At 39.6% G+C, this 14,170-nt stretch overlaps 1 protein-coding gene across 4 annotated transcripts in view; it reads left to right on the top strand.

The window, feature by feature from the left end:
* Positions 1-14,170, top strand: part of LOC149317671 (protein FAM135B-like) — a 190,782-nt gene that overhangs the window by 137,929 nt on the left and 38,683 nt on the right. For all 4 annotated transcript variants that reach the window (XM_089518010.1, XM_089518013.1, XM_089518011.1 and 1 more), the window contains exons 6-7: positions 1,143-1,316; positions 5,006-5,132. In XM_089518010.1, the coding sequence (XP_089374136.1) occupies positions 1,143-1,316; positions 5,006-5,132 (301 nt within the window). The remainder of the gene's footprint in view (positions 1-1,142; positions 1,317-5,005; positions 5,133-14,170) is intronic.

Raw genomic sequence — 14,170 nt, 5'->3', positions numbered from 1 at the left:
GGCACTTCTCTCTTCCCCACCATATTCACAAGTACATCAAGTGGGAACATGAGAGATGGTGAGATCCTTTTAAGTGGTTACTCCCAGGCTCTGGAACCTAGAGAGGTCAGACTGGTTTCCTCCTTGCTATTCTTTAGTGAAACCCTTTTATTTCAGCAGTCCTTTAAGAATTGCTCAGGGAGGGGGAGGCTTTTCAGAATGCACAGCATTATTTATGTTTGCTGCTCTCTTCTCGGTGGCTATGCTTTTAATGTGCTTTCAATAGTTTTTTATTCTACTTATACTATAATTGTGTGTATGCTGTGAACCTTTTACCTGTACTTGTTTTAATCTTAGTAAGCTGCTTTGAATCTCAAACTAGGGAATAATAATAATAATTGTTTATTGCCTACTCACATGTATAGGGTCAACTATAACAGTATTGTGAGCCAGTTTGTGTAGTGGCTTGAGCATTGGACTATGACTCTGGAGACCAGGGTTCAAATCCCAGCTCGGCTATCTAAGCCCATTGGGTGACCTTGAGCAAGTCCCACCGTCTCTGACTCAGAAGATGGCAAGGGCAAACTCCTTCTGAAGAAACTACCCAAGAAAACCCCATGATAGGTTCCCTTTAGGGTCATCATAAATTGAAACCACATAACAACAACAACAAGAACAACATAATGGTATGGATGAGTCTGTCTGTCCTCCAATTTAGGTACATATTCCTATTAAGAATATGAGCATGGAAAACAAGATTAGTACTCTATTTTCCTTTTCCTTCCTACTTCACTCCTTCCTGCAAAGGCTAGGCATGTAGTCTAATTTCTGCTAACAGCTTCTCACAAAATGACAAGACAAAGTTTAAGTCCAATAGTTGCACTGAAAAACAAAATGACACATACACCCCTCTGCAAAGATCTGGTAGAATTCAAGTCACTGTGTTGTTCTTGTGATGGTGTCATAATATTGACACTGCTGCTACAAGTACAATTAAGAGCTAAGCACCAGCCTTGTAAATGTTCCTTGTTACCAAGAGAAAGGCTGCCAAGTGATTAAAAAAAAAATCCTCTCACACTATGGTCTCTGGAGCTCTAATGATTGTACTGGAATGAGCGAATGGAAGGCTTTCCCCACTCAACCATCTGAATCTTTATTTTTAGGCTGAGAGATGTCACTGCCATCCCAGTGATAAGCAGTCGCACTTTGGGGCTTCATTTCCACCCGAAGCAAGGCCTGCACCATCATGTCCCTGTCATGTTTGACTACTTCCATCTGTCCGCAATCTCCATTACTCTCCATGCCTCTCTGGTGGCTTTACATCAACCTCTCATCAGGTAAGTAAAAGTGCCTCCAATTTCCAAAGAGTTCCTTTGCTTTTGTGCTCCTTACTTATCTTTAATAGTGGCCAATATGTGAGTGCTCATATGTTACTCTGCTTTTTTTCTTTTCTTTTTTAAATACAACAATGAAAAAAAACCTGGTAAAAGCCCACAAAGATACTCCTTGACCTTAACAGAACCCCTTACTTTTCTTTATTTCTTTCCATTCCTCTCGTTCTTTTCTATATTTCATATTCTTTCCCGTATTAATCACCAGATATACCATCCACTTTATTTTCCTGCTGCTAATTACATGTGTAACCGACAGGAGTATTAGTTTGGTCCAGTGCCAGATGTCATCAGGAGAACTAAAAAAAGAAAAGAAAAGAATTAGCGCTTTTATTATTTGCATCCAAATGTTGCAATACTAATCCACTGCAAAAGGGATCACTAGATTCTCTCATAATTTATGTTAGGGACCACTTTATTGCCTCCCTCGAATTAGTGTTGGAAGATAGTGAAAAGCACTTTTAGGAATATCACTCAAAGGAATAGGAATCTGCTTCTGGATACTGCAAACCCGGGAAAATATTGTTCCTTTGTGCTATTATTCCCTTGTTTGAAATAGTGTTACATTTATCTCTAAACTTGGTAAGGAATGAATGTGTAATATAGCATGCATCCATCTATCTATCTATCTATCTATCTATCTATCTATCTATCTATCTATCTATCATCTATCCTACCTGTGTAATGAGATCCCAGGATTGTTTTTTTAATGATTTAAGCAGATTAAGAGAATAAAAATATTTCAAATAGTCTAAAACTTCTGAACAAATTCTGCTAAGAAAACCCCATGATAAGGTGACCATAAGTAAAAAATGACTTGAAGGCACACAACACCAAAAATATGACGACCTGTCCAAGGTTCTTTGATTGTGATTTCCTGCATGCCAGGGGATTGGGCTGGATGGTCCTTTGGTGTATCTTCCAACTCTAGGATTCTATAATTTATTTCATAGATACATTTATAGCCTTCCTTTCCTCCAGTGAGCTCAAAGGTCTCCTACTAACTACATCACATTTACAAAAACCCTGTTAAGTGGTTCAGGCTGAGAAAGAGTGGCTGGCCCAGAGTCACCAAGTAGCTACTTGCTAATTAGTTTACTTGCTGTTCACCGCTATGATCTTTCGAATAGCGGTATATAAATAAAACAAATGATGATGATGATGATGATGATGATGATGATGATGATGATGATGATGATTCATAGCCTGGAGGGAGTAAAAGATGAATTTCCTGAGCTCCATCAAAACACTTTATCCATCGGGTCGGGATGAAAATTCTATCAGCATTGGAGGTCTGATGTAAAGCTAACAGCTCATTAAAAAGTGCCTCTAACATTTGACCTAAATTCTTCTCCTACTCTGAATGGGTATGGAGAAGAATGGTCTCCCTGGTTCTTTCTGAAAATGTGTTACATATGTAAGAATTATTAATAGTCTTCTGAGGAAAAAGACAGGAAAACTAAATGCCCTATTTCAAAAACCTTATTTGCTACTACAGTTTCTCTCATTGAGGAATTTCTAACAAGCTTTGCAAGAGCTTCCACATTTTCTCAGAACACTGCTGGGCTAGGGGGACTTTCTGCTATTATCTGCCAGCTTTGATGGTTACAGTTTTAAAACAGCAGCTTGGAGAAATAAAAATAACATTGTTCTAAGCACAGAAGGGAAGGCATACATGAGAGACCTTGAAATGTGCCATAATGTTGATGTTCTTAGTGTATGAGTTCATCTTCAGATGATCTGGCTAGTGACGAAGACTAGAGTAAGGAGTGTGTGGGTGCCTTCCAGTTGAACGATGGTGACCACCTGAATTTCATAGTGTTTTCTTAGCCTAGTAGGCACTAATGAAATTACATTCCCAGTGGCAACAACTGCTCTATGTAATCAAGGAACTTGAAAAAAAATGTACTTTTCAACTACAGCTCCCAGAATTGCCCAACCACATAGTTATTAGCATTTCTGGGTGAAAATTCTTGGAGTGCAACGGAATATGTTTCCTAAGCTTTGGAAATTTCTCTCCCAAGGTTGGCTCCATCTGTCACTGTTCATAAGAGGGCAAAGCTATTTGTTGTTAGATATTTGAAGTCATACACACACACGCACACACACCTGGATAGATAGACAGTGAGACAGCGAGCCAGCCAGAAAGATAGATAGATATTTGGCCTATCTTAGGCTGAAAGCAGACAGAGAGGAAAAGGGTGGTTACCCCCAGGATTTCCAGATTTGCTGGGAGAATAAACTGATGGCACTGTGGGCTTCCACAATGGGCCAACAACTGATGTGAAGTCTACACCATCCTGTCCAACTGTGAGGATGGATCTACCATAACAAAGCAATGATGGATATTAGCCATTATATATCTTTTTCTGTTCTTCCACATGTGCATGAGTGCCCGAATGCTCAGCTGTAAACAGCCAATTTCCTTTTTCATCCTGCCCAGCCAACAAGCTGCTGGAAGCCTCGTGCAACCCTCTGCTTTATCACACAATTGATCAACTGGCCTTCTGAGTCCTCCTGGAACAACTAGTGCCTGTCCAGTCATGATGTCATCCCTGCCCCATATATACTCCTCCCCCTTTTTTCCATGGCACACTGTTGTACCAGCCAATTTGGTAACATTTTTATTTAATCCATTTTGTTGTCCCTTCCATGTTTGTCATCATTTTGTTTCATGGGTCATGCAATGGCTTGATGGTGCCACTGACCAATAATATGCTTGTATAATCAAGCCACAGGTGGGAAACAAACAAAAATTATGGTCAAGTTACCAACAAATTATGATAGTTCATTGTATTTTAAATATATTTGCATAATCTACATGTTTAATGTGTATTGCTTGTTGTTGTGTAACCCAGAGCACCTGCTTCTGACCACTTTGGCTGGTTGCCTGGCACCAGTCCCTATCTCTGCACTAGCACCCATTCCACATGCAGATGTTGGTTTGCTATACTTTTTTGTGGGTTTTTCAGGATATGAGGCTATGTTCTTGAAGAGTTTATTTCTGACATTTCACCAGCAGCTATAGCTGGCATCTTCAGAGAATGCTGGCATGGAAGAGAACAGGGTATATATACTGTTGGTTGAGAGGAAGCGATTTACATGTTGATCTGTGTATTGTTCTTTTGTTGAATGGCAAGGCCTCAGGGTATCTAATTAATGATCCATTGTCTACATCATCTGAATGTTGCAATACAGCCACAGCTGCTGGTGAAACATCAGGAATAAACTGTTCTAAAACATAGCCCCATAGCCCAAAAAACCCACAAAACACTATGGATGCTGGCCATGAAAGCCTTCGACTTCACATTAGTTTGCTCTTTCTGGCTTGAACCAGAGCAATTAGGGTTTTTGCTCTAATGTTAAGCCCTGGGGCATGTCTTGTGTCCATTTCCCTGTTGTTCCATGTGCATCATCTGCATAGGAAAGTTCTGAAATGGGCAGGAACATTTCTTTCAGCCTCTGTGGGCAAGTCTTTAAACTTGTTTAAAGGATTTTATGATTACATATTTGACTTCAATGCTTTATATCAAAAGCCACCCTAGGAAAGCCATAGTTTTGAGCATTACAGTTATACAATACCTTAACTGAGATAAAATAAATATTAATTTTCTATTTGTTGTGTCTTCATTTAGCTTTACTCGTCCAGGGAAAGGTACATGGCTTGGCAAAGGCAACATGGAAATGGGACCAGATCTGACGGGGATGTCACTAGAAAATCTGGTGTTTGGAGCTGGCTATTGCAAGCCTGCTGCTTCAGAGGTAGGGGACAGCTGAGTATATAAAAGTGGTTTTATATTCATAGCTTATGGTGACAGAGTTGGACATCTTTGAAGAAGACAGCAGAAAGATGAGAGAGAGTTTTTCTTATGCTGCTTCCTCCTCAGAAAGAGAGAAGAGCTAGAAGCCAAACAATTCTTTCGTTCATTTGCTGTTGTCATTGGATTGATCATTGATGACATTTGCAGCACAGGGCACTGTTTCTTGTTTATGTCAGAGAATTATTGCTTAATTATTGCTGACTTTGCACTCTTCAACACTTTCTGGCTCTTTCTTTCTCCCTCCATCCCTCCTCTTTTTTGGGCCAGAGCTTGGGAAAGTCATCTTTGGAACCATATTTACCAGTCCCTCTCCACTTAATGGTGCTATAGTTTGATTGTTTGACTTGAAAATCAAGGTTTGGATCCCTGCTCATATATGGAAACCCACTGGGTAGCCTTGGGCACATCACACTCTTTCAGTCTAAGAGTATGGCAGTGGCAAATCTCCTCTGAATAAAATCTTGCCAAGAAAAAACCTTGATCAGTTTATCTTAGGGTTGCCATAAGTCAGTGGTCCAAAGGCACACAACAAAGAATAAAGCTATGACCATGCTGGCCAGGGCATTCTGGGAGTCCATAAAAATAACTGTTTTTGTCTCCTTACAGAGCACCCCCTCCTATAGAAATAGTGGTATCTGGTGGCTCCCAGGTTAATGAGTTAAAAAATATTCTGAGTTTTTGTCTGAATTTTAAAGAAGCCATCTGAGGTGCTAAATCTATTTGGGTGATAAGTTCTAGCACTTTTGATAGTTCCATTAAAGCCAGTCTAAATCCAAGAATAGAATGGCATGGATACTACCAGCTACTGATGCTCACAAGCAATGTAATGGAAAAGACAATGATGTTCTTACCATTGATGTACTAGAAGTTGATCAGTTTTCACATATTGAAGGACAGCGCCTAATGAGAGAAGGCTTGGTTGCCTGAAGACATATCAGGTCACTTTCTCATGTCTCTTTAGTAACAAATTTAGCCAGATGCCAGCAGCTGTGTCCATAGAATTATAGAACCATAGAGTTGGAAGGGGTCTTATGGCCACTGAGTTTGACTTCTTGCTCACTGAAGGATCTCCGTCTAAAGCATACCCAGCAGGTAATTGCTAGACATTTTAAAGATGTCTAGAGAAGGAGACCCCACCACCTCTAGGCAATTGGTTCCATTGTAAGTTCCTTCTAATGTTCAATCATTAGAAACCTGGCCTCCTGCAACCTAAAAACATTGGACCTGGTTTTACCCTCTGGGGTAGCAGATAACAGACCTTTTCCTCCTCTCTGTGACAGCTCTTGGGTTATTTAAAAAGGATAATTATGTCACCCATCAGTCTTCTGTTCATCAAGCTGAACATGCCCACTTACTACTCTTACTGTTTTCACATTTTCTTTGCTTATGTGGTTTTGATTTTCCTTCTTGGTATTTATTGTATTTATTTATTTCAAGTATTTATATCCAGCTCTTCAGCAAGAAAGGCTCTCAGAGTGGGACACAATTATTTTTTTTTTAATTAGACAGTTTCCTGTCCTCAGGATTACAATCTGAATAGGCATGACAGAAAAGGAGAAGGGAATGGTAGGGAAGGGATCCAGTTCATCATTTTTCTCTCCCTCTGGGTTCATGGTCATAGCAGATCTTCTCTAACAGAATAATCCAAGAATGTCAGTACCATGACATTTAAGAAGTGTACAAGAATCTCCTTGACAATTCCCTTGTAATGACTTTAGAAGTGAAGCACAAAGTGATCTGAAGTATTTGTAGATTTGTAGCCTAGTGAATCTAGTTGGGACAAGTCATAGAAAGTAGGCTAATTTGAAACGAAAAATTGAGGTGTAAACTCATAACTTGCTGGTGTGTATATGTGTATATGTGTGTGCGTGTGCACGCGCATGCTCTTATATCTGAGGATGTATTTTTAAAAGTAAAAATACACATTTTCATACAGTAGTTACAACCAAATGTAATAAGGAAGGTTCTGATTTCCCACTTCTGTCATTGGATGTACAATTGATCACATTCGCTGGTTCTTGGACATCTCAGCGGCCTTTGATACCATAGACCATGGTATCCTTCTGGAACGCCTGAGAAAGTTGGGAATTGCTGGCTCTGCCTTGCAGTGGCTACGTTCCTATGTTCTCGGGCAGATTCCAGATGGTGATGCTGGGGGACAGCTGCTCCTCTATGAGAGAGTGACATCTGGCATCCCTCAGGGCACCATTCTGTTCCCCATGCTGTTTAACATTTACATGAAGCCACTGGGTGAGATCATCCAGAGACATGGGGCGGGGTGTTATCAGTACACTGATGACACCCAAATTTATTTCTCTATGTCTCGGGCTGCCTCAGTGACCAAGGAGGGTATCTCCCCCCTGAATAGTCGGTAATGGATTGGATGAGGAAAAATAGACTCAAGCTGAATTCAAATAAAACAGAGGTACTCGTGATAGGTAACCCCAATCCGGGTATGGAGATAAGTTCGCCAGTTCTAGATGAGGTTACACTGCTCCTGAAAGACTGCGTCCGCAGCTTGCGGGTGCTCCTGGATTCGTCGCTTCCACTGTCTTCTCAGACTGATGTGACAGCCAGAAGTGCCTGTTATCAGCTTTGGCTGATATGCCAGTTGCGCCCCTACCTGGAGCAGCGGGACCTAGAAATGGTTGTACATGCTCTAGTAACCTCTCACCTTGGTTTCTGCAATGCGCTCTACATGGGGCAACCTTTGTGCCACATCCGGAAGCTGCAACTGATTCAAAACATGGCAGCCAGACTGGTCGCCAGAAAATCCAAGTTCAACCATATTACACCTATTTTAAAATCACTGCATTGGCTGCCTATTAGCTTCTGGGCACATTACAAGGTGTTGGTTATCACCTATAAAGCCCTACATGGCCTGGGTCCAATCTACTTGAAGGAACGCCTCCTCCCATACAATCCTTCCCGTACACTCCGATCCTCTGGGAAAAACCTCTTCCAATCTAGAAAGACCAGACTGGCGGTGACCTCCCTGAGGTCCTTTTCTGTCACTGCTCCAAAAGCTTGGAATGACCTGCCGGAAGAGATTTGCCAATGATCCTCACTCAAGGCTTTTAAAAAGGTGACAAAAACCTTTCTCTTCTTGCAGGCCTTCCCCGATTGATAATGTCCAGAACCAATTGAATCCCCCTTTTTTATTATTTTTCTTACTTGTGATTTGTTTTTAACTTTGATGTATTGTTATGTACTTTTTAAACATTTTTTTTTTTACTGTTTAATTTTATAGTTGGGAGGGAGGGTTGGGTCGGGTTTTGTGGGGCTTGTTGTTTTTATTGTTGGATATTGTATTTTCTCTGTTGTTACCCGCCTCGATCCTCAATCGGAAGAGGCGGAATATAAATAAATATTTATTATTATTATTATTATTATTATTATTATTATTAAATCAGTTCAACAGCAAATAGTTTACAAAGTAGTGTCTTTGTAAAATCTGGCTTTCAGATCTTGCAAATACAATAATGTTACTTTTCAGACTGGCTGAACTATTTGTGTGTGTGTGGGGAGGGAACCCCAAAACAAAAAAGGGGCATACCTAGCCATGACATAGAATGTAAGTGAAAAAGCCAACAAAAGGCAAGCAGATCTGTAACACCAATAGGTTTAATCCTGACTGAGCCCTAATAGTAGAAAATGTACATGGGCAGTGAGATGTTACACTTTGTTTTTAGACTCAGCAAGTGGAGGTGGGGAGAGCTTGGAAAAGTTATATAGACTAAACATCTAGAATACTAAATAAATAAATAAATAAATAAATATTTCAGGCTTTGAGAACTATAGCATTTTCTCAGGCAATTGCTATCGTGTCCTCAAAATTCCTGTGTTTTCTCTGCAATACTATCTGGGAAATGACAGCTGTGCACAGGTTGGCTGTGACAGGCCAGTTTCGATTTCCCCCCATTCTTTTTACAGTGCACAGTTGTGAGACAATTCTGGCTATTATCTGTTTTGCTTCTCAGCTTGCCAAGACTGTGTCAGTTACAGAAATAATTGAGATAATGAGCTTGTTTATCAGCTGTAGATAGCTTGCTTAGGTAATGTTTATCATTGCTTGTTGTTTTGTCAATTTAAGATTCTTATTGGTTTTAGTAAAACAAAGGCAGAATGATTGTCAGTCCCAAACCACATAAACTTCTGAAATGCAGTCCTGCCCCTCCCTTTCAAATGATTTCATGTGCACAGTTCTACCAAAGTTTAGTTCTATACGCATACTCACACTTGTTTACACATATCAACACAATAGATGCAAGCATAAAACTTGACAATCAGACAGGGCTTTTATTTCCCCATTTTATGGATGGTGTGTTTTCCATGTGACAGCTCCTTAGAAGATGTAAGCTGCACTAAATGAAATTTGTTGACTGTGTCCCATACCTCCAGTAGAAAAACCAATGATGCTTGGCAAGGTGGGAGGCAATATGAAAGAGGCAGACTGCATTCCAAGTGGATAGACTCAAGCAAGCAAGTGATGGCTTAAACAGTCCCTACTACCTGGATGTTGTGATTAGACATACTGCTACTTTAAAAATATCCCAGTTCCTTTCTTTTCCTCGCAGTTTTCCCCTTTGTCCTCAGCCTATTGAACTGGTGCAAATTAAAAATTAGCTCAGCAGAGGAAGGTGGGCAAAGAATCTTGCTGTTTCCAGTAGGCTCAGGCAAAAGCAAATTGCTTCAGCATCTCCTAGCTTGTATTTAATTCCCCATTAATAACTTTTGCCATCTTGAACATACTTTGATGTTGTTTGGCCATATATTCCCTTTTTTATGTGTGAAATAATTTTAATTTTTTTGTTTTATTTTGGCGTGTATGGTATCGACACTACATAGTTTCGAGAATTACATAGCAGTTTAGTTGTCATTGCTCCATCCTACAGATTTAGGTAGGTCTTTGAACTTGTTGGGCATTTTTAAGCCTCCCCATGAGACATCTCACCTCCAGAGTGAGACCAAGATACCAAACATGTCTTTCATGTCTTTTGCTTTGTGAAGTTATGTGCATTCACAAAAGAGACAGAGAGACAGACAGAGACAGACACAGAGAGAGAGATCCAATGCTTGTTTTGTTTTTTGTTTTTAAAAACTAATGCATTTAACAAGGCAGCAGTTGTAGTTAAAATTTGTTCACTCTCAAAAATTTACAATGTGTCATTGCACTAACAAACAAACAAAAAGATCTTATCAACTTGCACCCTGTAGAAATGGTTTTATACTTTCTTGTTCAACACATGAGGATGAGCCAGGTCATGAATTACAGTGCATCCTTACAATAAATTGAACTCTTGCAAAAGCTATTGAGCGTAATGAGTCTTTCACAAGAACACTGGTTTGATTTTAAAAAGTGGTTTTTCCTTTTTCACGCTGAGATGCACGCACCACCTTTCCTGCATCATAAAGCTGCTGTTTATTTTAACACCCCCTGATGTGCTCTCGGTCGAAAGAGGGTCACCCATCTGAACAAGCTGCAAAAAGCTTTTGCTGGCAGTTTATCCTAGATAAACAAACAGATCCACTGCCTGGTGTTTAGAATCACATTTAGTCTATTTCTGATCTGAGCATGTCTTTGCTATTAACAGCAGTTTGCATAGATGCTCTTTCTCTTTTGGGCAATGTTCTACAGCATAGTTAATCCATGAAACACACAACAGGAGAAGCAGAAATTATAACCTGTCAGAAATGCAATCATGATAGTCAGTTACCCTTCAAAACTACTCTTTGTCTGAATTTCATTAATGATATTTGTGGGCTATGCTAGCTAAGTCGAAGGCTTTCATGGCCGACATCCATGAAAGTTTTTTGTGGGTTTTTTGGGCTATGTGGCCATGTTCTAGCAGAGTTTATTTCTGACGTTTCACCAGCATCTGTGGCTGGCATCTTCAGAGAATGCTTGGCCTGGAAAAAGTTGGGTGTACATATACTGTGTGAGCCTGGGAATGCAGGAGTGATTTGCATGTGTATTGTTCTGTGCTGATGGCTGGCCTCAGGCTGGGAGGCTAATGCAAATGAGGATTAATGTCTGCTAATTGGTGATTGTTATCTGCTGGGAAATTGCTAATGCTGGGAACTAGCTAAGTATTGTTACAGAAACTGGGACTGATGGACTGGACATTTTGCATTGTTCAATTACATTTGGTTGTTCAAATTCAGTACATAGTATTGCATATATTAGAAGCAGTCTGAAGTAGTGGTTTGAACATTGGACTATAACTCTAGAGATGAGGGTTCAAGTCCTGCTTGGCCATAGGAACCTACTGGATTACTTTGGGCAAGTGATATTCTCTCAGCCTCAGATGAAGGCAAAAGCAAAACTCCCTCTGAACAAATCTTGCCAAGAAAACCCCATGACAGGTTCTCTTTAGGGTTACCTTTCTTTCTTTCTTTCTTTCTTTCTTTCTTTCTTTCTTTCTTTCTTCATTTCATTTCATTTCATTTTTATGCAGCCTTTCTCCGAGAAAGGGAGCCAAGGCAGCTCAGAAATGACTTGAAGGCATGGAAAAACAAACAAACAAGCAAGCAACTGCTTATGTACAATTTGCTGCAGCTTCCACTCCCTTCAGATTTTTTCTTTCTATCCTAATGGTTACCATAACCAATGCATCTATGCATTGTTAATGTCATACAATTGCTTGGGGTTTAAGTTTGTGAATGGTTACTAGGATGGCTAGTTGTTACCCTTGCCCTTCCTACATTTCAGCACTGTTCCTAACATTTGCCCAGCCATGAGTAGGCTCAGAGATCTATTCTAAATATACAAGGTATGTTCTACCTGGTAGAGAAGTACAGATTTCTATAAATTTCTGAAGTATTTATAAGAGGTTTTCGTAAGGGTGTGGAAATCTCTTCCTCTCCATTTTGATGTATTGCTCTGAATCTCAGCTGGTCAACTGGACCAAGATATCAAATGTGAACTAACTGCTTAAGCAAATGGACACACATGGATGAACACCACACACCCATACACAATGTGTGACCATGTACAATGTGCAAGTTTGCTTCTGAAACTGTGAATTGAAAATGGTCTTTGCACATTGTACAAAAATCCCCAACCACTTACTAAATGCTTAATACACCAACAGAATTTCAGCCTTTTTCTTTTCCTGAGATGGCAATTTGCATATATTTATGTTCACATTTTCCCTGTTATACACATTTTTGTATATATATTTAAAAAAAACCATTGTTTAAAATGTGTGCACATTTTCCAGTTGCACCCATTTTAACCATTCATATTTGTTTTTTTTTAATGTTTACAAAGTTTTGTATAGCTTTTGTTTCTTAGTAATTAACTGAGCATCTCACCAATATCAGCATTACTGGGGATGCACTGTATCTTGCAATAATTCCTAGTGAGATGCCAAATGGATATATTTGCTGAGATATTTTTCCTCCCCATTTCTCTGTTCCTTGGCCCCTGAGTCCCCCATTTAAGCTGTTCATTTATACTATGTGGTTCTCTTTAGATTTCATCAAACAAGTGCTAAACTTCAGTTGACAAATGCTGGAGAGTATGTTAAAAATCTGAATATGACAATTCTCCAGATTGTCCAACCGGCTCTATAATATCAGTACAAATGTCTCTAGTGATTTGATCCACTTGCATTTTAGAAGAGATCATTCCCTACTGCTGTTTTCATTTGCAGAGGACATGGGTTTCAGTCAAGCCTCCTGCTTGCTGCTTTTCCTGCTTTGATTCTCCACATTCGAGCCCTGATGTGCTACTGATTTTGACAGATGTCAAAGGTTCTTTGTCAAGAGCACTCATTGTGAAAAATAATTAAATGCCAGGAGTGTAAAGCATGCTCTGGTGCAATTTCTCTCCGTCTTACTGAGTGACATGGCAGAGACACCAGTTTTATTATTTAATTTTAAGAGTTTGTTCTCAACTTCTCCTTCTGGCAGCTCAGTGTGGCACTACTAATTGGTGTGGCCATTCAAAAGGAAGGGGCATTAGGTAGTCCTTCCTGTTCCTTTTCAAATAACAAAAGGAAGCATTGGGCATAATTTATCATTTTTATATTTATGGAGAGTAGGCTTGCCAGAATGACAAGAATGATAGAGGGTTCTTGTTTTTTTAAAATAAAAAATAAAATAATAATAAAATAAAATACATTTAAAATATTATATTATAATAATTATAATAATTATTACTAGAAAAAAGCAGTTTGAAATGTCTATCATTGAAAAAGCAACAAATACAAACAATACAGCACATTAGGAAAAGGCCTGTGGCCAGTGTGACCTAGTGGTTTGAGTGTCTGACTATGACTGAATATCAAGGTTCAATTCCCAGCTCAGCCATAAAAAGCATTGGGTGACCTTGGGCAAGTCACATACTTTCAACCTCAGGGGAAGGCAATGACAAACCTCCTCTGAACAAATCTTGCCAAGAAAACCCCATGATAAGTTTGACATAGGGTCACCATAAGTCAGATCCAACTAGAAGGCACACAACAACAGAAAACAATAAACATTCAGCTGCCAAAGACTTCTTATTTTCATCTATTGCTGTAAGAAAGCCATGGGGGGGGGGGGCAGTTTAGCCTCCCAAGGAAGAAATTCTAGCATGTTTTTGCATCTACTAAGTATGATGGAATAACCTGCAAAGGACAATCTCTTTTTACTACAAAGCAAATAGGTTTTCTTTTTTCTTATCACACAGCCTTTCTTACTATGTTTTTAGGCCATCTTCAGTTGACCTTATTCTGGCCTCCTTTCAGTTAACAGATATACTGAATTGTGTCCAAAGAAAGGACTCGCCCCCTCCCTTTTGGTGCCTTTATTATGGAAGACTGTCCCCAGAGAAGCTGTCCTGTTCTCCACTTAACACAATGAAGGCTGGCAAATTAATAGTGAATCTTCTTGAGGTTTAAGTCCAAACTTCAAAGGACATATAGGCCTGTTACAGACAGGCCAAAATAAAGCTGCTTCGAGTCACTTTGGAGGTATGGTATTTCCATGATG

This window comes from Sceloporus occidentalis, unplaced genomic scaffold, assembly GCF_023333645.1.
Source record: "Sceloporus occidentalis isolate IW3139 unplaced genomic scaffold, rSceOcc1.0.p SCAF_3, whole genome shotgun sequence".
NCBI classification, from domain to species: domain Eukaryota; kingdom Metazoa; phylum Chordata; class Lepidosauria; order Squamata; family Phrynosomatidae; genus Sceloporus; species Sceloporus occidentalis.
Note: the sequence above shows the minus strand (reverse complement) of the source record. Positions and strands in the feature narration are given on the sequence as shown.